The following is a 26,798-nucleotide window of genomic DNA, read 5'->3' as shown; positions in this document are numbered from 1 at the left end:
GCAAAGCTCTCACAGCAACCGCGAGTGTGCAGTGAGGGACGGGCTGGTGTGGTCACAGCTGCACAGGGACACTGAGTCCCTGCAGAGCTCTCACAGCAACCGCGAGCGAGCAGTGAGGGACGGGCTGGTGTGGTCACAGCTGCACAGAACTGCGGAGGGAATGTCACCCTGTGAACTGGGAACTCTGGTTCCTTCACAGCGGTGGCAAAACATAATGCTCAGGATCTTGACCCGTTTGTGGAAAAGGTGAATGCAAATATTCCCTACATTAGGACGTGTAGAGAAACTTCCAGAAGTTGCGTATCTTTTTTTAAGCTTTCCAATATTGTTTAATCTTGTTTTAAAGTGTGGGTTTTTTTCCTGGTGATTTTTTTCTTCTTATCTTGCAAAGTGTGTCATTTCACTTCACTCTTGTGTAGCTTGGGATGTTTTATTGCGATTTACCAATATCTTAAGAAATTAGTGTGGTTACAGTGCGTTGTCAGAATAGTCTTAATTCTTTGTAGATAAAAAAGTGCCTTGGCCATTCCTTAGTACACAGTCCCAGCATCTTTTTATTATAACATTTCTGTGGTGAAACAGAGAGTTCCATCAGCTTTCCCTGTAACTAATACTGAGTGTTATTAGAAAACCAACAGAGGACAAAACCAATTTCTTGTTGTGTAACTCATGCCAGGTGAGCGTCTTAAACACCGCTGGCATTGTGCTCTCCCATAGTGAAAGGGGTAATGGACCTGGAAGGGGTTGAGAGGGTGCAACAGGAATGAGGACACAGGCTGGCTCCCGTACGTGGAGCTCTCTGTAGGTTGGACTTTACTCATTTACCTCTTATCTGTAAAATAAATTGAGAGGCACATAAAGTCATTATTAGCAGAAAGAGAGGGGAAGGACGTACTGGAACAGACGGTGAATGAGTTCTGGAGGTGATGAGTCACTGGAGGGGAAGAAATGCCCACACGTAGTGGGGAGACTTCTTCCCGGCGCGGTTCAGCCGCACGAGGCTGCGTGTGCCGTGTGTGCCGTGGGAGATGTTCTGTCGAGGCTGGAGGAGCGAACGGGACAGATTCCCATCAGAGGGGGCGAGCAGTCCTGGCACCCCCTGCAGCCTGGGCCGCCCGGGCCACCCGCAGGCTGCGTCGGGGCAGCGGTGCCCAGCGCCCGCGGCGCTCGGGCAGGGGCTGGAGGGGAAGGGGAGCCTGCCGGCGGTCAGACCTGCTGTCAGCACGGTGCAGCAGCCGTGGCCGTGGCAGAGACTCTGTGCTTTCCTACAGTAACAGAGAATAACACTCTTTTTTTAAATCTCTACTTTGATAGTTTCGGGCACACGCTTCAACGTATTATCCGTACTTGTGTGAAATCATGCAGTTCGACCTGATCCCCGAGCTCCGAGCTGTGCTGCGCAAGTTCTTCCTGCGCATCGGGGTCGTGTTCAAAATCTGCGTCACCGAGGAGCAGATACGGCCGCCCGGGATGAACTTACCCTCGTGGTAGCCCGAAGCCGGGTCGGTCGCTGGGCCGTGTACATACAGTGATGTTCCAGAGGTGGATTGAAGCGGGTGGGAAGAAATGGGACCCTGGTGTATCAACACAGCAAGTTGCTCTTACCACAGTGGCATTCGGGGAGGAGGAAAGAAATCCTGTTCTGTCCATCCTACAAAACTATCAGCAGTTTTATTTAAATTATTGCTTACAAAGTTAATACAGTAGATGTAAAGTCTCTTTGTTTCGATGCTTGTCATCCTTCTGATCAAGTCTGTCTCTTCTAGTCTGTTATCAGTTGTTCGGTCTTGCATCCCAGCTAAATCCGATCAATCGGCTGGACTCCTCAGTAGAAATTACGCCCCTTGGAAGTAATGAATATACTTGTATAGCCTTGTGATGTCAGCACATGTGTTCATAATAAACTGTACTGCAGTGGCTGAAGGCCACCTTAGATCACTCTGGGTTTTTCTTTGTGTGCACATGGTGAGAGCAGGCAGCGTGCTGCAGTGGCTGAAGTGGACACGCCTGTAGGATATTTGGGGAAAGGGTTTTCCTCCTGCTTAGCAAGTAATTTTTACCTTTTTTAATATCAGTGCTTCATCTTCTGAGCCTTATTTCTGTTTCCATGGCAGGTGTTACACCAGGAGCACACAGCAGCATCTGCTCTATTCAGCCTGTTAGTCTTGCGTTAAAGGCATTAAAAACCAACCAACCAAACCACAAAAACAAACCAACTTTTAAACTTTGTGTTTACTTTCATACGTTGCCAGATCATGGACAGAGCATAGACAGTAATACCAAAAACCAAGTTCAGAACTAATAATCCCACCTTTTTTACCCTCGACTATAGTGTATTTAGCAGTAATTGTGTCTGTTTAGCAAGAAGTCCCGTCCTTAAGCTGTATCAGGTTCTGTCTCTTTGCTGCAGACCTGCAACTTCCCATTTGTCTTCTTGTGCAAATTATTTTTGTTCTCAACTATTAATTCCTGTTGTGATCCAAAAGAAAACTGATTTCCCATGGAACTGCTCCAGCAAAATGAAACTGAAGTGCATTTATGTACTGTGAGAGTTCCCAATACATGTCGGTGCTTTGGGGGCAGCTGGAGGAGACCCGAGTTGACGCTCTCCATAGGAGCCAAACCTCAAATGTGACAGTGTTAAAAACCCCACCACACCCAAACCAAACCGATCTTGACGGTGTTAAGCATTGGGCCTGTTATTGTGCGTTTGCAGTGCCCCGGGAGGGCGGTTCTGGCTGAGGTTGTTTTGGGATATTCCGCTCTCAAGCTGTTGGGATTTTTTGTTTGGTTTTGGTGAGCTATATCCAAAGGATTCACATGGTGCTGTTCCGTGAACTCGCTTGTTCTATAGAAGCACTGTTGGGAACGGGGTTGCAGTCAATGGTAATAGTAAGGCTTTCACATTTTTATTTTTACTTTTTATTTTTAACCAAAGAAAAATAAATGGTGGTTGTAGCTCTTTAACTTTTAAATGCCTGTTACATTGTCTGTACACTAATATTTAGTAGCAAGGAATATATGGCTCTATTTTACAATTTTAAAAGACTGAGAAATAAGTAGTGCTGGTATTTAACTTGCTGCATTTGAAATGTCCTTTTGTGTTGCGTTTAGTAGTGTGGATCATTCCCTGGTAACGTCCATTCATCAGTTACAATAAAAATCAAGTATTTATTTTAATTCTCCTTAAATCTGTAAAAATGGGCCAATCCTTACTTCCTGTTCTAGATAGTCCTGAAGGAAACGTTCAAAACGCTCATTTTTGAGCTGTTGAATGTCACAGCTTCAGTGAATGTACGCGCGTGTCCCAGCGCCCCGCCAGCCGCGTGCGTTGTCTGTGCGCCGCAGTTCTGAGAGCCCGGCAGCTCCTGTCTCGAGACCCATCTCTGAACCGTCACCTCTTACATTGCAGTTGCGTGTGGGGCTTTCCTGACTGTGCGTGCAGCACCTGTGCTGTCTCTGCAGGTACAATAAGGGCCTTTCACCCATCCTTTCCTTCCGCCACAGCTCTGAGACTGTTCTTTCACTTCACTAAAGCTCTTGTTGTATCTATACCCTTTATAAACTGCTGAAATAGGCGCGTGACATCAAACCATCCTGGACTGTGTAGTGTGTGATGGAGAAGGGGGGCTGGAACGCAGCTGGATGGTAACAGCCTTAATCCTGTCTGTTGTGTGGAATCGATCATCCCTCTTAAAGCAATAAAAATGGTCCGTTAAGTGCAATACCTGACACGGCTGCATCCGCACGGCTGTGCGCCCCTCACCACGCGCCGCCACGGGCGGGAGCGCTGGGCGCAGCGACAGCGGGGTCCGCATCCGCACACCCTGCAATACACACTAATCCCACAGCCTCTTAGACTTCTACAGTAGTGGTATGCAACGAATTAAACTATAAACCCATTAACCTATAACAGTTTAAATATGGAGACTGCATGATATTTGTTATTCTTATGTTGGGACCCTCTAGGAAATAGGCAGGGGGAGGATGCTAATGAGGAAAACCCTAACAACTCTCTTTCAAGTTGATTCTGTTGTCTTAGAGTACAAGAAAATATTATTCTTACAGTGGTTTGTTATCCATGTCTCGCTTTTGGAACTGCAAACAATCTGCACCAACGTCCACTAATACAAGCAAACACCCCAAATTTTCGCTGTCGTACTGGTGAGAATGAGTCATTAAGGACATGTAACTTCTAGTCTGAAATAGAACTAAGTTTTTTGTCGGAAGCGCAGCTCCCTTTAATATGTAAATTCAGTTTGTTCAGCACCTTTAATGTTATTTCTGTGTAAAATGTATGTTTTCACATATTTAAAATGCCTAAGTTTTTTGAAGATCTCCATATTAAGTGCATTTATTATCAATAATTTAAAGAGCGTTCCTTGCCCAATGGATGTATACATTTTTGAGAGAATACCAAAATTATATAATACAAAAAAGAACTATGTAAAGTTTTCTACATGAAGATACTGTGTATAATACTGTTATAATATTCCATGCTTTAATCAAGTGGTTAATCAATAAAGTTTTAAGAAGTGTTGCTTGTTTTTCCCATGTATTTCATTAGCCTGCTCTGTTCAGTGGGGAGTTCAGCACTCTTGTGCGGGGCTTCGCTTCTAGGGGGTGCTGGGGGGGGTGTTTTTTCCCCCCTTTTTGTTTCTTTTTTTGTTTCCTTTCCCCTCTTCTTTTTTCCTCCTTCTTTTTTCTCCCCCCCCCCCCCCCCCCCCCTTCTGTTTTCTTTTCTGTTCGGGGTTGGTTGGTTTTCCTCTCTTCTCTCTCCCCAAATACACCACTCCTTGGCTTCCTTTCTCCCGCCCTTTTCCACGATGGGAACGTCCCTTTTTCCAATCAATAACCGGGCTCCTGCCCCGCGGCCCCAGCCCCGTCCCGTCCCGCCGGCCGCGGGGCCGCCTCTTCGCAGCAGCGCCCCGGCTCGGCCCCCAGCGCCCCGGCTCCGCTCCCCCCGCCCCGGCTCGGCTCCCAGTGCCCCGGCTCGGCCCGGCCCCGGCTCCGCTCCCCCCGCCCCGGCTCGGCCCCCTGCGCCCCGGCTCGGCCCGTCCCCGGCTCCGCTCTCCCCGCCCCGCTCCCCCCGCCCCCGCCCCGGCTCCGCTCCCCCGCCCCGCGCTCCCGCCCGCCCATGCCCGGGGGCGGTTCCACGGCGCAGCCGCACCGAGCGGCGCCCCAGGGCCTTGTGGGAAGAGCGCGGCCATTGGCCGGCCGTAGCGCGGCAGTGATTGGCTCACAGAGGAGCGCGTCGGGCCAGGACGAGCCGCCGATTGGCCCGGCGGCCGAGCGGTGGCCCCGCCCTGCGTGATGCGGTCACGGTGCCGCCGCCGCGCCCTCTCACCGCGGTTTGAATGTGAAGCGCAGCCGGGGCTGTCGGATCCGTCGCCGCCGCTGCCGCCGCTGGGGGGAGTCGCCAGGTGAGGCTGGGCCGCGCCGCCCGGCGCTGCTGCCGGTGCCGGTGTGGCGGCCGCTGGGCCCAGCGGCCCGCAGGGCCCGGAGCCGCCCCGCACTGGGTTCGGGCGCTGGGCCCGCGGCGCAGCGAGAGACGCAGCTCACCATGCTGGGGCGCTTCGGCCCGCCTCCCGCGGCTTGTCATTGGCCCGCGGCCTCCGGGGCTGTGCAGGGCGTTCCTCTCATTGGCTCTCGCTGCTGCCAGTCTGGAGGTGGCGGGGAGGGGGAGGGGAGCGAGTTAGCGTGAGCGGGTCGGTGCCGTTCGGGGCCGCCCCGCGCTGCCGCAGCCCGGGGTGGGCAGGCCCGGTCCCGGCCGCATGAGGCGGCCTGAGCGGGGGAGGCGCAGGGTGGCGGCGGCGGCGGCGGGCAGGACGGAGCGGCCCCGTCCCGCGGTAAACCGCCTGGGACAGGGGCAGTGGGGCCGGGGCGGCGGGGACAGGCTGGACCGGCCCGTGGTGGCGGGAGCGGAACAACCGGGCCCGGCGGGCTCCTCTTCCCGGCCCTGCGGGAGGGCTCCGGGCAGCCGGCCCGCTGAGGGCAGCAGCCTGGGCGGGGGACAGTGTGTCCGGCTGGGCCCGCGGTGACCCCCGCGCTTTGGGGAAGCGGCTGTAAAGAGCATCTGCACCGCCACGGCCGCGGGCAGAGCCGCGGGCAGCCGGGCGGGCAGAGCCGCGGGCAGCCGGGCGGGCAGAGCCGCGGGCAGCCGGGCGGGCAGAGCCGCGGGCAGCCGGGCGGGCAGAGCCGCGTCCCGGGCTGCCGCGGCCTGAGGCTGGGCGGCCGCTGCTCCCTTCGTTTTTCTTTCCTGAGCGGTCTGTACTAAAGTAGTTAGTGTATTAAGCACAGCTACTGGGTTTACTTGTGGAGGGCTGGTCTGAAAATACTCCGTTTTCTGAGGCCTCTTCAGGAGGCACATTTCACACAACGCAGCAAAAAGCATTGGATCCCTAGCGAGTAGCACCAGGTTTGTTTAGTGAGAAACAAAGTGACTAGAAGAAGAGAAAGAAACGAGAGTAAGTAGGTAGGAGGTGAAAATATTTATCCTTTTGTATGGGGGATTGAGTAATGGATTCAAATCCTTTCATTTGGCCTCCAGAGTGAACTCACGGGCTGTAAGGTGTGTGTGTTTCGCATGGCTCTCTATATCGCATATGGGATGTATTTTTAAAAGGTCATTCAGTCTTGTCATCTCTTTGTTTTCCCATTTGAATCAAGTTTAGTTTTCATCAATGATTTCTGTGTGGATTTGCACCTTGGCCTTACAACTTCCCTGGAGCAGATGATTCTCTGTTATTAATTATTGGTTTCAACATCGTACTAACGTGCGTGAGGCCGCTCTGTCGGACAGACGAGCCGGCTGTTGGTGGTGTTTGCTTATGCTGTACTCCATTGGGGTCTCGCTGGTCGATGTGACCTGCTGAAGAGCCGCAGGTCAGCGCGCGGCCCGAGGGAGGGTGCTGGAACGTGGCAGGCCCGCCTCTCGTGGCTTTCTGCTTTTGGCAACATAGGTTGGGACCTCAGTTAACATTCTTTTAATCCAGTGTGATACTTTTGTTCTCTGTTTTCAGTTTGACTGTGGCATCTATATTATTAAAATCGTGTCATTAAAACTCTCTGCCTTTGCAAACATGCTTAAATAGAAACTCTATTAATTGCACTGGTAATCAATATAGAAAAAATCCAAAGTGGGACAGGCAAATTTCAGTCTTACTGATTAGAGACTCCAGAGAAAAAAGAAAATCTTTGCTTCCTCATTATTTGTAGTGAGTGAACTGTGCTGTTGGTGCTAGGAAAGATGGGCAGAATTCATTACGATATCCTGAACAACATGGCCATAAAAGCACGTCTTGTTACTGTAATTGTAATTATTCCAATTAAAGCAGTGGAGTTAATATATCACTATGGTAAATAAGAGAATCTGCGTGGGAGGATTACTAGAGAGGAGTAATTTAGGCTTATTGCACAGACTTATTCTGTAACAAGTATTGCAGTTTAAATTAATTCGCACCCTAATCGAAGTTAATTTTACAGGGCGAGCAAACCCTCTGGCTCTGCACAGCCTTTTGTCTCCTTATAAGAAATGAATTTCTGTTGACACCTTTCTGTGGTGCTGAGTACGATTGTAACCAAGCCCTGACCCGCCGTCCGCTCAGTGTCGTGTTTGCGGTTGCGCGGGGCAGCCCTGTCCAGCTCTTCAGCCAGCGGAGCTCTGCGGGCTGCCAGTAGTTCTCTGAAGAATAAACTCCTCTGGTCCCAAAAGGGCAAGAGATGATCCCTGGGCTGTGCCGGTTCATGGTTTGCTGGATGTGTGATCCTGTTCTAGGAGTTTGGGTTCGAGAAACCAGACAATAGCAGTTCCGTGTGGTGAGGAAGTGGAGTGTTCTCTGGTTTGTGCTTGGTGCACATCAGCTGCTGTTGTATTGGATGAGATGTATAAGGTAGGACCGTGCTTTATGAGGCAGAGTCGGAAGAAGCTGAGGTGTGTCTTCTGTGGGCTCTGGTTTTACATACGTGTAGCTTACAGGACAGATTCTTCTGATCTGTATTTATAACAAAACTACTTGTGGGTTTTAGGTTCTGCCAAAATGGAGCTGAGCGATGCCAATTTACAGACTTTAACTGAGTATCTAAAGAAAACACTAGATCCGGATCCTGGTATAAGGCGTCCCGGTAAGTGATTCTCGTGAGTGACCAGAAGGTTCAGGGCTTCTTTAGCTCTTCTGTCTGTATATATAGCAAACTTCAGTGGGTGTTTATGCAGTAACCTCTTTGCAGAAATCCTCAGTATCCTTTAAAACGTCTTTAAAAACTCCAGCAACAACAAAACCCACCACCAATGAGGGATGAATGTGAATAGGAATTAGTTGTGTTTGCTTTTTATAATTTTATTTTCCAGTATTCCTGATTTTTAGTTTTGTACTGTAATTATTTACAACAGTGCTGCTGTTCACAATAGAACAGGATTTGCTTCTATCAGTTTGTGGTGTGTAAAAACAGTCAGGAGGCAATATTTCCACATCCTGCTCTGAACTGAGGGCTTTTGTTCATAGCACAGGTTTGATAGTAGAAGAGTCTGATAAAAAACTACAGTACCTTTTGTCAGACTTGTTCCTGTTGCTGTTCTTGTGAAACTCTGGGGATATGTTGATGTGTTGATTATTTTAAATAGACACCTGAGGAATCATGGGACTCCCAGTTCTGAAAACCAGCTCAGCCTTTGCTAACCTCAGTGTCTTCTCTTGCAGCGGAGAAGTTTCTTGAGTCAGTTGAAGGAAGCCAGAACTACCCGCTGTTACTCTTAACGCTGCTGGAGAAATCACAGGAAAACGTCATCAAAGTTTGTGCATCTGTAACGTTCAAGAATTACATTAAAAGGAACTGGAGAATTGTAGGTATCCTCGTGAGGAGTTGTGCTAAGATTTAATAATCCCTTTAAGGTACAATAAGAAACTCTACAGTAACCCTGAAGAGTGTGTAATGTGTGTACTCTGTGAGGAAAGAAAGATCATTCAGAGAACAAACACAAGGTGTAATTTACTGATGAGGGACTAAAACCTGGACCGTTGGAGTCCATTCTGTTAAAAAGAGCTAGGTGATAAAATGTATGGTTTTCTCTAATATATGAGTATTTTGCAGAAGCATAATATTTAAAGGACATTTTACTAACAGTAATATTATTTGAACTAAAATGGATGGGCAGTGTCTATACATGTGAGCTGGCTGATTTGGCCTGGATCTGTTGTCGTACTGTTACAAACATTTCCAGCCAGCGCTGGAGCTGAAAGCGATGATACTGGCTTCCCTTTCATGAAAGTGCTCCTGGGGCAAAGAACAGCGTGGGACAGTTTATTTTGGTGGCCTTGCCGGTTTAACACTTCTGTGTCATGTCTGCAAATACTCTAAAGTATTGCCATTTAATCCTGTTTTATCCTGTGTTTTGGAGAGGGCAGAAACATTTTTGATTCAGAGCTTTCAGCATTCATGAAATTTGATTTCTGGTAGAAAGTATTAGATGGGAGAGCTCAGCTCCCTCAGTGATGAGAGGTTTAAATTATTACTGTTTATACTTTGTCTCACTGAAAGTACCATTTGTATCTGAAAAATATCAACTGTATAACATTGCTTTGCTATGGGGAAACTGGTATTTCATCATTGCATCTTAGCTGGTACCAGTTCACAAATTTGCATGTGATTTTTCCCCTCCCCTTGATACGATGTGAAGAAGCTGCAGCAGTCCTGCATCTGGTTGTGTTTGATGAGATCAGTACATTCAGTCTGGCATGAAATTTCTAGAACTTCCTTTCTGTAATACTGTATTCTCAGCCATTTCTCCCAAATTGCATCTTGATCTGTAAGATACTGTAAGAAGAAATAGTGTTCTGTTGTGGAAGAACTTGTAAGTGCTCTCCTCTTTGTGGATTGCTGCTGTAATCCAGGGTGAGGTTTTGGTTTGGAGTAGGTGGAGCTGCTATGCAGTAAGTGCCTCCAGAGGACTGTTATGATTGCTGTATGGCTTCAAGCACATTGTTTTGTCCAGAATGGAAGCTTTCATTTCAAGAGCAGCTCTACAAAACAAAACGCAGCCCTGGGCTTGCTTACCTAGTGCTGCCGTTCCGTTTAGCAGCCTTGGACTTGGCTGATGCAAAGCTCAGTGGATGTTAAAGGGTTTTTTGCCTGCTCAAGGACGTGCACGAGGGTCTGGAGAGCTGGGTGTACAGGGCACTTCTGGCGGCAGGGAACAGTTCACTTCTTTACATTTGTTTTTACAGTATGTACGAAATACTCATCCATGTGCCACCTCTTGAGTCTTGCGTAAAGGTTCATTGCTTTGAAAACTAGGATGTGCTGTTACTGATCTCCCCGCCACCTCTGTCCTCATCTGTCTAAATGCATAGCAGTGGGTCCTGCTTCCCTACTGCAGTTATTGCTGCCTCTCACATCATACAAACTTGTGAAGCTCAGGTTTTAGAGGTCATCTTCTTTTAGTGGTTTTTAATGTATATAATGATTTGTACATTCTTGTGATAGGAGCAGAAAAGCAAGTTCTTCATGTGTTACTTTTGTAGCTGCTTGTTTAGCGCTGAACAGAACTCTTGAAATTTTGAAATGACTGAGTTTCTTTAAGTTTATGGGAAGCTGGTGAAAGGGACGCAAGGAGGAGGGTAATAGTGCCATCTGGCTTAAGCATCTTGAGACCGTGGAATTACACTCTGGAGGTGCTGACATCTTTAATTGCTGGATAATTTCTAGGTTTCTGAGCTTCAGTGCTGTGGTCACAGCTAATGTGACTATCGCTGCTGTCACTGGTTGGTGGCAAGCCTCCTTATTTTATTTCTTTAGCAGAAATTTTGTCATTTATTACCACTTGGTGCTATTGGCTGACTGGACATCGAACTGATTGGCACTTTTAACTGATTAGATAACTCGAAGTTACAGTTTTGCTGGTGTTACCTGTGCCCATCTTCATGTGCCATTTCTAGAAAGTGTGGTTTGAGGCAGCTTGCACAAAATAAATCTTCTTAATTTCTTTAGCTATGTAATAGTTACTTAAATCAGTATAAACAATTGTTTTCTGAAATGCTGATGTTTGCTCATTGCCTGGAGTATACTGGTTATTGTTTTAATTTTAGGTTGAGGATGAACCGAACAAAATATGTGAATCGGACAGGATAGCCATTAAAGCCAACATAGTGCCCCTGATGCTGAGCAGCCCCGAACAAATTCAAAAGCAGGTAATGGGTCAGTTCCTGGTTGCGTCCGTGAGACTTTTTGACTATTTAAGTGTGTCTGGAGGCTCTGGGCACTGACAGAGCTCAGTTCCCTCACCAGTGCGGTCATCCCAGCCCAAGTAACTTGGAGTATATTGTCACAGCCTAGTTTAATTCTTGTTTTAGAGGCAGTTACTGTTTAATCTTACAGCTAAGTTCTAGTGTTAGGCAATTAAATGTAGTAATTCCAGAAAGTGAACTGTGTACACATGTGTGTACACATTGGATTTAAAGTGAGATTTATTTATTTGTGGTGAAAACTAGCAGATATTTAGCCCAGTGGTTTTTGAATGTGACAAGAATAATGAGCATTTTTCTTGGACATTTGCAGCCTGTGGTGTGAGTGCCGTGTCTGTCACGGGAGCCTGCTGTCCTCTCATGTCCTGCTTGTATTTCCTTTCCAGTTAAGCGATGCCATTAGTATTATTGGTCGGGAGGACTTTCCGCAGAAGTGGCCAGACTTGCTGACAGAAATGGTGAATCGCTTTCAGAGTGGAGATTTCCATGTCATTAACGGGGTCCTTCGCACCGCTCACTCTTTATTCAAAAGGTATCATATGAGTTTATGAATTGTAATTTCTGTCCAACTCTAAGTTGTTGCTGTTAGATTTGATTTTGTAGATTTGAAGAGTCGACAGTTATGGCTTCTACTTATGCTTATTGACTTTTTAATAAGAATTTAAGTGTTTGTTGAATGTATACAGCTGACATGGTATTGAACTATGTTGTGTAGTTCTTTCTTACTTGACCATATTTCTTTCAAGGTTCAGCACAAAAAATTAATTGTATGCAAGTGAAATTGGTAATGAATGCGAAGACTGTATTAAGTTGTTCGTGTATTGCTTTCACTTGTCAGGTACCGGCACGAATTTAAGTCAAATGAATTATGGACAGAGATCAAACTTGTCCTCGATGCTTTTGCTTTGCCCTTGACAAATCTCTTTAAGGTATTTCTTTCTGAATCATTTGTAAAGAAAGTTTCTCTTTCTGAAACACTTGTTGTGAATGCCTGCAAAATAAAAACTTAATAGTTGCTTTGAAGTTGTTAATGAGGTTCAGACTAGAGTCATGACATGAGACCTGATGGGTTTGATAAGGGGAGGAAAAGGAGCTGTATTTTTTAAGTGTTATATGATGCTTTTCAGTAGCTCTTGTCAGTGTGGTTTGTGTGTGTTACTTAACTGAATCTTATGTCTTTTTCTAGGCAACTATTGACCTGTGCAGCACACACGCAAATGATGCCAGTGCTTTGAAGATTCTCTTTTCTTCTCTCATTCTAATTGCGAAGCTGTTCTACAGTTTAAATTTTCAGGTGACTCTCCTTGTTCTTTTAATAGTTTTGCTTTGATCCCACAAAGCTGTTATGCTCTTATTTATAGGATCCATTTGAGGCAGCCTTTAAGGCTTTGTCACAAAAATTAAAGTTGGCAGTCTGCATCAAGGCTGGAGTGGAGGCACAGTGAGGATGGGGTTAATTAACGTGTTAGCTTGGCCCCATCTACACCCAGTTCAAGAGGGGCTGAGTTCTTGTCATGGCAGGGCGGTGGCGTATGGGTAGCTCTGGTTACGAGCTGTGAGAGACAGAAGTCAACTGCCTGAGCGTGTACTCACTGTGCTCCCCTAGAGACACGTCTGCACTGACAGGAACCCAGTCAAAGTCCGTTGAAAGCAGGAGCTCTGCAGCACTGTGGTGCAGGGGATTCTGCTGGCAGCGTGGGGCTTTCCCTTTGAAATCGGATCTGCATTTCCAACATTAAATAAATGCATTATACAAAAAATGGTAAAAAGATACTTTGAGGTGACATGTATTTAGTGTCTCAGCGCGAACATAAGTCTGTAAAGTGTGATGGTCATGACTTGGTTGCTTGGGCTGTTCTTCCCTGTTGGGAGAAGGGCAAGCTGGAGTTGAGAGGGAGGCTTGTGCTCCCTTGTTAGGAGAATAAACGGCAATGAGGTTCTTTCTTTATTAAGCTGTTGGCTCTATAGGGTGTAAGAAATTAGTGATTTTGGAAATGGTGTATTCCAAAGCCTCTGTCTGGAGGGTTTTTTGGAGGAGGAGGGAGTAGTGTTTCCTTTTGAAGATTGTTTTCCACACTGAGTCCCTCAGTAGATTAGGGGGATACATAAGAATTACGCAGTGTGGGTATGTTATCTAACCAATGCAATCAGAAATTAAAATGTACATTTATGCATTTCCTTCACAGGATCTTCCTGAGTTTTTTGAAGACAACATGGAAACATGGATGACAAATTTTCATACTCTTTTAACCTTAGATAATAAGCTTTTACAGACCGATGTAAGTACTGCATACACCTCCTGGTTTGCCTGTGTGGTGGAGAGAGGTGACTGAGAATGTAGATGTCTTCTAGATACAGTACAGTAGTTTGCCACATGATGGAGCCAAAGCGACTATACATTTCTTTAGGGTGCATAGGAAGACATATGAAGTGTATCCTGTGCTATAGCGTCAGGGTTGTTTGGGACTCACACAGCTGCTGGACGCCGCTTTGCTGCTCTTTTGTGCTGTGCCCGTGGCTGCTGCCCAGCACCGACTGTCCTGCGGCCGGTGGCAGCTGGACCAGGGCCGGCCTTGGACTGGGCTTCCCCCTTTGCTTTGAAATTTCCACTGTTTCCCAGTTCTCTCTGCTTGTGGCTCCGCAAGCATGTGCTGGTATAGGAAAGGGGAGGGAACTACTCTTACAACTATTCCAATTTACAGCAGCAAGATACAGTGTCTTCTAAACATGTTTTTTTCGACATCTTGTGTTGTCTTTTTCCTGCTACATTTTTAATTTCATTTCATGTCAAACTTTCTCAGGTCTAAATGACTGAGAGTGCATAGTACTTTCCTTTGAAATGTAGACATGGTGACTTGCAGCACATTTCCAGTACAAATCAGCAAAATACAGTAATTCTAAGGACAGGGCAGGGATTTCATTGACCTATTTAGAGCATGGTAAAGTAATAGGGCAAATATTTCTTTCAAATACGTTGAAGCTTTTAATATTTAAGTAGTGTGGTAGTTTGGATGTTTAAGTTCTTAATTTTGTTTTATGTGAGGATGAAGAGGAAGCTGGATTACTGGAGCTCTTGAAATCCCAAATCTGTGATAATGCTGCTTTATATGCCCAAAAATATGATGAAGAATTCCAGCCCTACCTGCCACGTTTCGTAACAGCGATCTGGAATCTGTTGGTCACAACAGGCCAGGAAGTGAAATATGACTTGGTAAGCTGTTATAAACTGATCTTGTAATGAATTATAATGGATCGTGAATTATAAATTGGTCAGTTGTGCTAAAACTACGTGTTCTGGTTGTGTTGTTGTAGCTGGTTAGTAATGCAATCCAGTTTCTGGCCTCGGTTTGTGAGAGACCGCATTACAAGCATCTGTTTGAAGACCAGAATACGCTGACAAGCATCTGTGAAAAAGTTATTGTTCCCAATATGGAATTTAGAGGTAACTTTTGAGACTCAAGTTTTCAAAGACACAATAAAATCTGATAAATTATAATGATATATGGCTTTGCAGGACTAAGAATTGAGGATTACTTCTTGTGTACTTTAGTACTGGATTAAAGCCCCCCTGTTAGAGAGCAGCGTAGGGGAAAGGGAGCTGGGGGTCCTGGGGACAGCAGGGTGACCATGAGCCAGCACTGGGCCCTTGTGGCCAGGAAGCCAATGGGACCTGGGGTGGGTTAGAAGGGAGTGGTCAGTAGGTCAGAGAGGTTCTCCTGCCCCTCTGCTCTGCCCTGGGGAGACCACACCTGGAATCTTGTGTCCAGTTGTGGCCCCTCAGTTCCAGCAGGACAGGGAACTGCTGCAGAGAGTCCAGCGCAGCCACCAAGATGCTGCAGGGAGTGGAGCATCTCCCGTGTGAGGAAAGGCTGAGGGAGCTGGGGCTCTGGAGCTGGACAAGAGGACACTGAGGGGGGACTCATTCCTGGGGATCAATATGGAAAGGGGCAGTGTCAGGAGGATGGAGCCAGGCTCTGCTGGTGACAACCAGGGACAGGACAAGGGGCAATGGGTTCAAACTGGAACACAGGAAGTTCCACTTAAATTTGAGAAGAAACTTGTTGGGGTGAGGGTGTCAGAGCCTGGCCCAGGCTGCCCAGGGGGTTGTGGAGTCTCCTTCTGTGCAGACATTCCAACCTGCCTGGACACCTTCCTGTGTAACCTCATCTAGGTGTTCCTGCTCCATGGGGGGATTGCACTGGGTGAGCTTTACAGGGCCCTTCAACCCCTGACACTCTGGGATTCCGTGTGTTTCTACAACAGATTTGCTGTCTTATACGCTTTGCAGAATTGTATGAGTGTATCCAAGAATTTTTCTGTCTTACTGGGATCTCAGATTGGAAAGTATAGGAAGCCCAGGTCGTGTGCCACCAATAACTTTTCATGATTAAAGTGACTATCAGAATAATTCGAGGAGGATGAGTAGGCCTAATAAATCGTGATGTCTATTTCTTCGAGCTTTAATGGGCTCATATTGCTCCTAGCATCTAAAATGCAGTGCAGATGTACTGCAGTGATAAGAAGCTTCTCTCTCTTAAGTCTGTGACTCTGGGAGCCTCATACATCAGCTCATGAGTATGCAGGACTCAGGTGTGGGGCAGCAGCAAGCTGAACAGGCTACTCAGGCTGGATATTTCTGATTCATTTTGATTAATGTTATAGAAAGTACTTGGAAAAAATAGCAAGTTGATAAGAAGACACCTTTTTGCCATAAAAACCAGAGACCTCAGTGTTTAAACTTCTCTATATTTATATTTTCAGCGGCTGATGAAGAAGCATTTGAAGATAATTCAGAAGAATATATAAGAAGGGATTTGGAAGGATCAGGTAATCCACAGATTTATACTAAGAATACTTCGTCTTTAAATATAGCTTGAAAGAGCTGAAGCAATTTACTGAAGCTTTTATAACTTATTTTGTGAATTGGGCAGATGTCCTTACCACACGAGAGTTTATCCAGTTTCCGATGGCGTTTACTGTCACATTGTGCCCGCCACAGTGTCTTTTTGTTTAGAACAATGTTTTTGTAGGGTTTTTTCCTTAATTGGCTTGGTGCGTGTCCTGTGCCGCTCACGTTCTCATTTCAGCAGATGTAGCCTGGAAGTCAGTGCTGAACAGGGGCCACCGTGGTGTGTTCAGTTCCCGTGTGTGGAGTTTGAAGTGCCCTGGAGGGGCTGTGTCTGCGTATACCCTCACACCAGTGTGGAGATTGCAATAACAACATATTGTGTGGCTGTCACTTGAGAAGCTCTATATTATTAATATATGATTGATTATTAATATGAAAAGCTGTCTACTTTCTCATAGCCAAAGAACCTCTGATTCTCCTGCAGATATTGACACCAGGCGCAGAGCAGCTTGTGATCTAGTCAGAGGCTTGTGCAAATTTTTCGAAGGACCTGTGACCGGGATTTTTTCTGGATATGTTAATTCTATGCTGCAAGAGTATGCAAAGAATCCATCTGTTAACTGGAAGCACAAAGATGCAGCCATTTACCTTGTTACGTCTTTGGCATCCAAAGCTCAGACACAGAAGGTACTTTTGCATTCTATTCATTTGGTTTGGAGATGGCAAGTGAATGCTTGTGGTGGCTGGGAATGGATCTGCGTGTTTGGGAGAAAGCAGCTGATGGGCTGGGTCCACTGAAAGTCACACCTGAGCTAAACTGTATTTGGGAACAGTAGCATTGTATCAAATGTCCTACAGAATGGATTTTAATATACTAGTAAGTATTTTAAATGCTATTGTGGTTCAACCCCCAGTGGCTTTACAGGACAGGTTTGAGGCAAACATAGTAAAATATGTTCTACAGCACCTAAATGCAATTTTGCTGAGGGTTCTCAGTCTTTTCCCGCAACTCCACTTGTGTATTACTGCACAGGATTGCTGGTAACTGATGTGTAATCTGAACCTGAGTCTGCTATCCATTAGGAAACTAAGTTGTACGTCTTGCTTTTTCTATGCTGTTTAGTGGCACATATGGGATAACATCACTTAGAACACTTGATTGATAAATATCCATCTGAAAATCCCGTTTTAAAAATTAGTTGCATTTTTCATGAGAGAAACCTAAACAGTGTTTATTTTGCTGCTCTATTCTCTATGTAAAATTTTGGTTTGCTATTGCTGTGTTACACGTTGTTCCTCAGCTCTGAGCTGCTCGCTCTGAACCTCAGCAGCGCTGCAGCTGAAACCTCAATACTAGAAACATTACGACAAATGAATTGGATGGCTCTCTGCTAAAGACGTGGTTTCAACAATCTCATGACATGCACGCATGCTTTAGATTCCTTTTATTAAGAGTACATAAAAATGAGTAAGAAAACTAGCTGAATATCAACATCTAAAACCAGAGCTGATTTGGGTTTTGTTTTTGTAGCACGGAATAACACAAGCCAATGAACTTGTTAATCTGACAGAATTCTTTGTGAATCACATTCAACCTGACTTAAAGTCTGCTAATGGTAAGTTAATGTTAATTTTTACATGGCGTTTTTGTGATGCAGCTACAGCCTTGACAGCGGCTGCGGTTTCTTAAGCCTCAGGCGCTCATGTGTCAGCAGAACCTCTGGGACAGGAGCCTCCGAACACCTGGCACACGGGAGGTTGTTGGCGCTGGTGTGGCCGGCGCTCGGCGAGCTTTGGGGAGAGCGGATTGCCGGAGCTTTGAGCAGAGCTGATTGGGGCTGCCTGCGGTGTCAGTGTGTGCACCGCTGGCCCTGTGAGCCCTGCGGTCAGAGCCACTTGGTTTCAGCTTGGGTGCTGTACAACACCCCGAGGTGTTGAAATACCAGCGGGTGGCTCAGAGCCCGTGTCAGCCCATGGCAGCGGGACTGCTGATGTCTACAGTTAAGACACATAATTTATGTTATGCTTCAGCAACTATCTTATGATATTGGGAACATAGTGTGTTGTCTTGGGATTTGTAATTGGAGCCAGAAAGAAAAATTTCATTTGAGAGAGCTGAACCGTACACTTAACGCTACTGGGGTGCGATTTGTAACTAAAACGGATATTCTAACGGCGCCCATGCAGAAATGGAGACACTAAGCAGAGCAGAATAGCGTTGTGTGTATTATTTTTGAGGATAAAAATCACTTGATGTCTATACACAGTATACATTCAGTAATCACATTTACGTTAAAAGTATCAACATTTGCATTTTTTTGTGTTGCAGTGAATGAATTCCCTGTGCTGAAAGCAGATGGGATCAAATACATCATGATTTTTAGAAATCAAGTAAGGTGGTTTTTTGGTTTTTGGGTTTTGTTTTTTTTACTCTTATGACATAAACATATTGTAGATTGTAACTTTATACTTGCTGAGCCTAGTTTATCTACCCTGGCCTTACATTAATTCAACAGGTGTTTGATAGTAATAAATAACACTTCGTGCTGGATTTTTCATTTTGAAAGCAAATGATATTGTTACGGATATCCGGTGAACGCGTGGCCCGTGTGCTGTCCATACGGTGTGGGAGCTCTGAACATCTCAGCATGCTTAGTTCTGTGACACACTCAGACTTTTCCGAGTGGATGTCAGTCTAAACACACTTGATTGCTCATATAATTGCAGTGGTTAATGAGAGTACAGCAGCTTTGTCCTTTACCTTTTCTGATCTGTGAGATGCAGTAAGAAAATACGTTCTTTCTAAATTTTAGATTGCCTTAATTCATCTCTTATGAAACATCTGGGATTTTTTTTAAATTTATTTTCTAAAGCTTGGTGTCTTTTTAATTGCCGTTTCAAAGTACAATGGAAAAAGCAATCTACATCGGGAACGCGTGCCCTGGCTGACAGGGAGCGGTGCCGCTGGTGCTGGGGCCGGTACCCGCACAGTGGCAGCACGGGGTCCCCGCTGGCTGTCCCGCTGGAGGAGCCTTCTCAGGCTTCTCCCTCTGCCGAGGCTCCGTGTGAGCTGATGAGCTCAGGTGCTTTTGCTCTAGTGTTGAACCGTCTGTGTTTTTGTGTGACACGTGTGTAATTTGCTGCTACATCTTGTAGGTACCTAAAGAACAACTGTTGGTATCTATTCCTCTCTTAATCAATCATCTTCAAGCAGAAAGCATTGTGGTCCATACGTACGCAGCCCATGCTCTTGAAAGACTGTTTACCATGCGGGGGACAAATAATACTACCCTGTAAGTTTTCAAGCAGAAATAAAGTCATTACCACATAGGTTTTGTCCTTTAAGGGTGAGAAGTATCTGTAGGGGATCTTTTATTTCTTAGCGTTACAGTATTGTAAATGTTTGAAGTTTGTGACTACCTTTCATCATTGAAGACCCACGTTTTGTTTCACAGCATTACAGCTGCAGAAATGGCACCATTTGTAGAAGTGCTGTTAACGAACCTTTTTAAAGCGCTGACGCTCCCTGGCTCATCTGAAAATGAATACATTATGAAAGGTAAATGCTTTATGAGTTCTGCAATATAAGAGTAAGTTTGTTAACTTGAGCTCAAGGCGTATGGTTACAGGCTACTGAAATTTTTATTTGGAAAAGCTAACCTATGCAAACATGCTAAAGAGGTGTGTGCAGCCTGCACTCATTTACCAGGCTATACTAAGTCATCCTTGACTAAATATGTGGTACCAAAGAGAAACACTAAACATAATGGTATTGTGACAAATTATTTACTTTGCGAAGTTGCTTAATCTTCTGTGCTCTGCCCGTGGAATGGGGATAATGAGGCTTTGCTTTATCCTTTGTCATGATTAGAGATTGATTGCTCTTGCAGTAGGTGCTGTTTCTTACTGTACATAATTCCTTGGGATCCGATTTAATACTAGAAGGTAAAGGGTTTAGGTGTTTGATGGATGACAGCGGTGTGTGTTAGTCTCCAGAAGATAATACTGTCCATTTATTTGCAGCCATCATGAGGAGTTTTTCTCTGCTACAAGAATCCATAATTCCGTACATCCCTTCTGTCATCACGCAGCTCACCCAGAAGCTGCTGGCCGTCAGCAAGGTAAAGAACCAGCAGAAACGGGCTGAGAAGTGTTCCCTCCTCACCTTCCAGAGCCGCCTCGCTAAAGGCTCATGTGTGTCTTGTTGTTTGTGTTCTGTTAGGATACTGTAAACTGGTGGTGTTTTCAGATTAGGTGAAAGCAGAGCCTTCCGTTTAGGACATTTGCAAATCATTCTCCCCGGCTCTCATGTGAAATTTGAAACAGCATGTGAAATCTTTTTGCAAGACTAGTTTGTTCCAATATCAATGTTTGCTTGTGCGGAGGCTACTCTTACAATAATCTGTTCTTCTCACAACTCTTACTCTTTGTCCCTGAAGCTTCTGAGGCTAATATTAAATGTGGGATTAAAGGAAATGAATTATCTTCTTGCTTTTGGCGGGTAAAGTTCTCATAGTGTTTTGTTCAGGCTGGGCTAAGCCTCTTGAACATGCACATTAGGGAATGCTTCAGGATACCTTCATCAACTAGCCAAAAACCTCTACTATTTATGGTTTAAACTCGGCTGCAGTGTAAAAGTGGCGTTCAAGAAAGAATGGACTAGACACTTAGAGGACTCAGAAATCTCTTTTTTCCAGTTTTCATTTTGTGATGCTCCAGCTACTTGCTAGATTATGCAGAGCCTCTGAAAAACCCTCCTTGTCTTCAAAATGCCTATAAAAACACCCCTCCTTTGTGCTTTAAAGGTTTTTATGTTTGCTTTACCTGTGGAATCAATTTCATTAGCATATTAATAAATAAGTCATAAGCATCCTTATTCCCAATTGTTACTTTAGACTTCAGTTGAAGTAAAAAATAAATGTTGCTAAATAAATAGATTTTGCTAAGTAACTTGTCTGCAAGTTTGGGTTGATTTATCTGTTTATAACTTGTTTGTAGAATCCAAGCAAACCTCACTTTAACCATTACATGTTTGAATCAATATGCTTGTCGATAAGGATAACGTGCAAAGCAAACCCTGATGCAGTTGGAAGCTTTGAAGAGGCTTTGTTTATGGTGTTCACTGAGATACTACAGAATGATGTGCAAGGTAAGTTAAAATCAAAGTGCTTTTGCTCTCTCTGTTGCTATAGGTTGCTATGATTTACCTCATGGCAGGTTTTCTGTGACACAGGAGATTCAAGTGAGAACGCAGCATGTTCACTGTCCTAATAAACACTTCTAGGAAGCATCTGGGTTGTTCTGTAGGGTACATCAACTGTATTGGCTTATTTTAAAAATATCTAACAATCGCTGCTCTAAAGCCTCTTATTATTCTTCTAAATTATATTGTCTTGCTGACGACGCCAAGTTGGGAGGGAGTGTCGGGCTGCGGGAAGGCACGAGGGGTCTGGACAGGCTGGAAAAATGGGCTGATTCCAATGGGATGAAGTTCAACAAGGCCAGGTGGGGACTAGTCTCTTCTCCCAGGCATCAGCAATAGGACAAGGGGCCATGGGCTTCAACTCTGCCAGGGGAAGTTTAGGCTGGAAATTAGAAAGCAATTCTGTGCAGAGAGTGGTCAGGCATTGGAATGGCTGCCCAGGGAGGTGCTGGACTCACCGGCCCTGGAGGTTTGTAAACTGAGATTGGCCATGGCACTTAGTGCCATGATCTAGTAAACCGACTGGAGTTGGACCAAGGGTTGGACTGGATGATCTCTGAGGCCTTTTCCAACCCAGTGGATTCAGTGATTCTGTGATCTTTGTGTTAGTCTCACAAAACTGTAAGTTAAATCAATAGATACGTGGTTCCTAGGAACTGACTGTGGCTGTGTTTGCTGAATTTGTGTCATCATTTCTTTTCCAGAGTTCATTCCATATGTGTTTCAAGTGATGTCCCTACTTCTAGAAATGCATAAAAATGAAATCCCGACATCCTATATGGCGTTGTTTCCTCATCTGCTCCAGCCAGTGTTATGGGAAAGGACAGGAAACATTCCTCCCTTGGTCCGACTGCTGCAGGCGTATTTGGAGCGGGGTGCCAATACAATAGCAAGTGCTGCTGCTGACAAAATCGTAAGTTGGATGGATTTAGTCAGAGTGCCTCTACACATGTCTTCACAGGAAAAATTTGAAGGGAATTTTTCCTTTAGAGAATAGCTGGTTTGGTGCAGAATTTGTGCTTGGACTTTAAATTAGTGGTGCTTACATAGACAAAAAGTACTATGAATGCAGGCTCTTCCATTACGGGGTTAAGATAAATCCTTGGCTCCATGTTTTTGTCAATTAAGATGTAAAATTCCTGCACTTAGTCTTTGCAGGCAGATGAGTTTCCACAGTTTTTCCGTCTCATTTTACTCGTGCTGAACCCTGTGGATCAGAACAACTCAGGTTCTGTTCAGAACAGTCCTCAGAGTGAGGAAGAGCTAAAATGTCATTGGATCTGAGAACTGGTGCATTTGGAGCAGGTTTATGCTGCACACTTGTGTCACTTCTGCGTGATCTGCTGAGCCTGACTCGATTAGACAGCGCTGTCGATAGAGCAGACACACACGTTCAAACCGGCTTTGGTGTTGTGATCAAGGCCAATGCTCAAAGGAGCTTCACTTGGTCCTGATGGAACAGAGCCCTGGGTTAGGTTAGGAAAGCTTTTGCCGGGTGTGTGTCCTGGATGGTGAGGGCCAGCGTTCTGGTGGGTCACACGTGAAGAGCTGTTGTATAAAGCGCTGTCTCTGCTGTTCTTGCAGCCCGGGTTGTTAGGTGTGTTCCAGAAGCTGATTGCCTCCAAAGCTAATGACCATCAAGGATTCTATCTTCTGAACAGTATTATAGAGCATATGCCTCCGTGAGTACGAGTTGAAATTACATTCAAAACTAATTTCTGTAGACTTTAATATTTAGTGTGTTTGTACACTTCATAGCTAATGTTTAACAAATGGAGTAAGTCACATTTGTAAGTAAAATAGATTAGAATAAGGCTATCCATGTTTTCTGTGAAATGACATTATTCAATCCATACTAGGATTTTACTAACTATTCTTTTAAATTTCCAGTGAATCGGTTGCCCAGTACAGGAAACAGATCTTCATTCTACTATTCCAAAGACTTCAAAATTCCAAAACAACAAAGTTTATTAAAAGTAAGTTCCTTGCTATGTGGAAAGCTTCAGTGCTGGTGATGCCCGCGGGTTGGGTCGTGCAGCTGTTCTGAATGGCGATCCTGTGGTGATGCGGATGAAGGGGCGCTAGTGACTCTGAACCTCAGTGACTTGCTTCAAGTGGTCGCTGTAATCAAGGATGGCATATAAGGCAGTTACCTCGGCAGGTGACGCTTGTTCCATGGAAACTGAAGGAATGGAACTGAATGAGAGAGGAGACTTGTGTATTCCTCATACTTTCTGACCGTGTGACATTATCTGCAAGTGTCTCCATTTCATCCTCAAATAATACCAGCAATCTTACACTCTCACAGAGCACAATGACCACACTTTCCTTTCTTACATGTAGTTGTGTTATTACTGTTAAATGTTCTATGCATGTGTCATTCAGCCTTCATATGAATTAAATTGTTGATAAGGTTTTACGTTAAACTAGCAAACCTGTGACAAACTTCAAGGCAGCAAGTTAAGGTACCTCCCAAAACCTGCGAGTTTATAAGGACTGCTGTTTCTATCCCTTTTAAAAACTTGTTAGAATGTGTTTTGCTGCTGACTCTAAAGCTATTGTTTTGTTTTCCTGTGGAGTTTGAATTCAACCTTTCTCTTGTTACAGGTTTCCTAGTCTTCATTAACTTGTACTGCATCAAGTATGGGGCACTAGCTCTGCAGGAAATATTCGACAGCATACAGCCAAAGTCAGTATCATTTTGTAATATTATTTTAGACTGCTGTGTGATTTTTCTTTTCGAGTAGGAGCCGTTGTCTCCTTTAGCTGAAGCTGCAAACTGCAATTGGTGCTAATTGGACTAGCCAAGTGTTTCTTTGCTGTGGTTGGTTTTTTGTCTAGCAGTCTTTGGTTTGCTGCCACAGTTCCTTGGTGGTACTCAAGACACTGATCTCCCAAGCAGATCATAAAAAGGAGAGAGTGATGTTTTTATTCTCCCTTTGCGGAAAGCTTGTGTGCTTAGATTTCTATCACACATCTACTGCAACGGGGCAGCGTCCTAAGAAATGACGGGGCTTTCTTGTTCCGAGTGCTTCATATTGTGTCTAGTTTGATTGTGTCACTGTAAGGCTTTCTAATACTTTTTTTTAATGTCGTGGTAGGATGTTTGGAATGGTTCTGGAGAAAATCATAATTCCCGAAATCCAGAAAGTGTCAGGACAAGTTGAAAAGAAAATCTGTGCTGTTGGCATTACAAAAATACTGACAGAATGTCCTCCGATGATGGACACGGAGTACACCAAGCTGTGGTATGTACAGCACTGCCGGGAGTTCCCTTAGCGAGCCTGCTTGAGTTTTTGAAGATGTGAGCTGCATCAAAATGTATTCTATTGTGATTTCTTCAGGTCTGCTCTTGTTACAGGGCTGAGTTTCAGGCTTTTCCTACCACTTTTTCTCCACAAATATAACTCTATTTTCAAAGCAGATGCCAGAACTAGGTTGAAATTTTTGTGATGGAGAGAGCAGTGGCTCAGCTAACTAGGGCTGCGTTTAAGAAAATACACTGCTTGCTTTTAGCTTGTGTTCTTTCTGAACAGTTAGGCCCAGTTTTGACTTACAGCTGTTCTGTTAGTCAGGAGACCTGAGCAGAGGTACTTACAGCCTGGCAGAGAAGCTCTAAGGTCATAGCTTGACAGCAGTTTTGGGGAAGCCCCCGTAGGGCCGTCTGGGGCGTCAGGGGCCTGAACTCAGTGACAGGGAGTAGAGCTCCGAACTAGAACTTTTTAAAACGTACTTAGAGAAAAGGTTTCACCTGGGAAAGAATGGCTCGTCTTAGCTATGTTTCATGAGAATTTGACCTGATAAAAAATACCTTGTTTGTGCTTTTAGTATGATCACCTACATCATGCTTGTAAAATACACAGATTGAAAATTCTTAAAGTCCAGCTTAGTTTGGGCACCTCCGATTTCAATAGCTAATCGGATACCTCCAGGGGCCAAGCTGGAAAGGGTTCTAAGTGATCTGAACATTCTCGTACAAGATACTCCATCCCGGTGTATTTTAAGCAGTCCGGTTTTATCCCCCTTTGCGTACAGGACTCCTTTGCTGCAGGCCCTCATTGGGCTCTTTGAGCTGCCCGAGGACGACACTATCCCCGACGAGGAGCACTTCATCGACATAGAGGACACCCCCGGCTATCAGACCGCGTTCTCTCAGCTCGCCTTCGCTGGGAAAAAAGAACACGATCCTGTCGGTCAAATGGTGAACAACCCGAGGATCCATCTGGCCCAGTCTCTCCACAAGCTGTCCACAGCGTGCCCAGGCAGGGTAGGTGGTGCTGTACGTGCTGCGCTAATGCCAGATCCTGCAGAGGAGAAATGCCTTTTTGATAATGGCTCTCTCTTGCTAATGCTTGCTGATCAGCATAATGAAGTGTGTCACAACCAGAATGCGAGGTATTACTCTCTTTTATTCTTTAATGGCATGTAGCTTTTGTAAGGTTTTTCCTTTGTAACCTTAGAAAGGTCTTATTTTCACAGTACTTAATTTAGCAATAAGCTTAAATGTTCCATTTCTTAAAGGAAAACTTATCCCCTTGTTAGTACATGACTTAATACTTGTCTCCAGCTCAATTGTATGTACTCAGGAAATTTCAGGCAGCTCATATGAAATTAAACAAGTTAAGTTTCCAGTCAACTATTTAAATCCGTAGCGTCTTTGTTCAAGATTTTGGTAAGTAAATGTAGCCTGAGAGCTCTGGTGTTTGTTGTGTTCAGATATCTGCTTTAGTAACAGGAGGGTTTCTCTACTCTTCTTCCATATTTGACTCAGGTAAGTAGAATGTAAAACCATCAGCAGCAGGAACAGTAATTCCAGCAGCTGCGTTTGATATGAAAAACTGCTGCTCTCAGGATGTCATCTGACTTTGTACCATATATTGACACGGTGATTAACAGGATATAGCAGTAGTTTAATGTGTGTGCACGTTGACACTTCTGCTCTGTGTGTTTTAAGGTTCCATCGATGCTGAGCACCAGTCTGAATGCAGAAGCGTTGCAGTATCTCCAAGGATACCTCCAGGCCGCCAGTGTCACACTGCTCTGAGTTGCATTTATTCCACAAGCAAGATCTAGAGCTGGTTTGTTATACAAAAGGTTGACGCTGACTTCTTTTATAGCAGAGCTCAGACAAAATGAAAAATGCTACTTGAAAATGTATTGCAGAATCCATCTTGTGAAAGATAAATGTGGCTTTAAGCAGCAACTGAGAGAATGTGGTGGTTTGTGTACTCATAAAGGCGGCTAACTTCCATTCCCGGGTCAGCTCCAAAGGGAATAGTCCTAGTGGTTTGTTATGGGATTGGTTTGAAATCTCCATCTGCGGTGTGTGGATAACGTTTTGAAGTGTATGGAGAGCACTGGCTGTAGAAACTCACTTTGGTCACTAATATTCCTTTTCATTTTGATGTTGTCCTTTGTATTTCTTTTGTCTTTCCTTAAACTTTATCTAAATTGTGAATAAATAAGAAGTACTTGTTTAAAATGCCTGTCACTGTGCGCTTACTGT

General features: G+C 44.9%; 2 protein-coding genes across 4 annotated transcripts in view; both read left to right on the top strand.

Moving 5' to 3' along the window:
• The window catches only part of ARFGEF2 (ARF guanine nucleotide exchange factor 2), a 32,711-nt gene extending 28,217 nt beyond the window's left edge, over positions 1–4,494 (top strand). For all 3 annotated transcript variants that reach the window (XM_080354467.1, XM_080354466.1, XM_080354468.1), the window contains one exon: positions 1,315–4,494. In XM_080354467.1, the coding sequence (XP_080210593.1) occupies positions 1,315–1,491 (177 nt within the window). In that variant the 3' untranslated portion in view covers positions 1,492–4,494. The remainder of the gene's footprint in view (positions 1–1,314) is intronic.
• Positions 4,495–5,340: 846 nt separating this feature from the next.
• CSE1L (chromosome segregation 1 like) lies at positions 5,341–26,408 on the top strand. Its single transcript, XM_080354769.1, has 25 exons — positions 5,341–5,423; positions 8,029–8,124; positions 8,700–8,842; positions 11,085–11,186; positions 11,627–11,772; positions 12,079–12,169; positions 12,427–12,534; positions 13,427–13,519; positions 14,284–14,451; positions 14,553–14,682; positions 16,002–16,067; positions 16,574–16,776; positions 17,621–17,705; positions 18,419–18,480; positions 19,246–19,382; positions 19,545–19,648; positions 20,113–20,210; positions 21,088–21,238; positions 21,997–22,205; positions 22,877–22,974; positions 23,183–23,268; positions 23,900–23,981; positions 24,394–24,540; positions 25,328–25,559; positions 26,247–26,408. The coding sequence occupies exons 2-25, from the start codon at positions 8,040–8,042 to the stop codon at positions 26,334–26,336; spliced, it is 2,916 nt and encodes a 971-aa protein (XP_080210895.1). The 5' UTR covers positions 5,341–5,423; positions 8,029–8,039; the 3' UTR covers positions 26,337–26,408.
• The last annotated feature ends 390 nt before the right edge of the window (positions 26,409–26,798 follow it).

This window comes from Nesoenas mayeri, assembly GCF_963082525.1.
Source record: "Nesoenas mayeri genome assembly, chromosome: 16".
NCBI classification, from domain to species: Eukaryota; Metazoa; Chordata; class Aves; order Columbiformes; family Columbidae; genus Nesoenas; species Nesoenas mayeri.
This window is presented reverse-complemented; position numbering and strand designations above follow the sequence as displayed.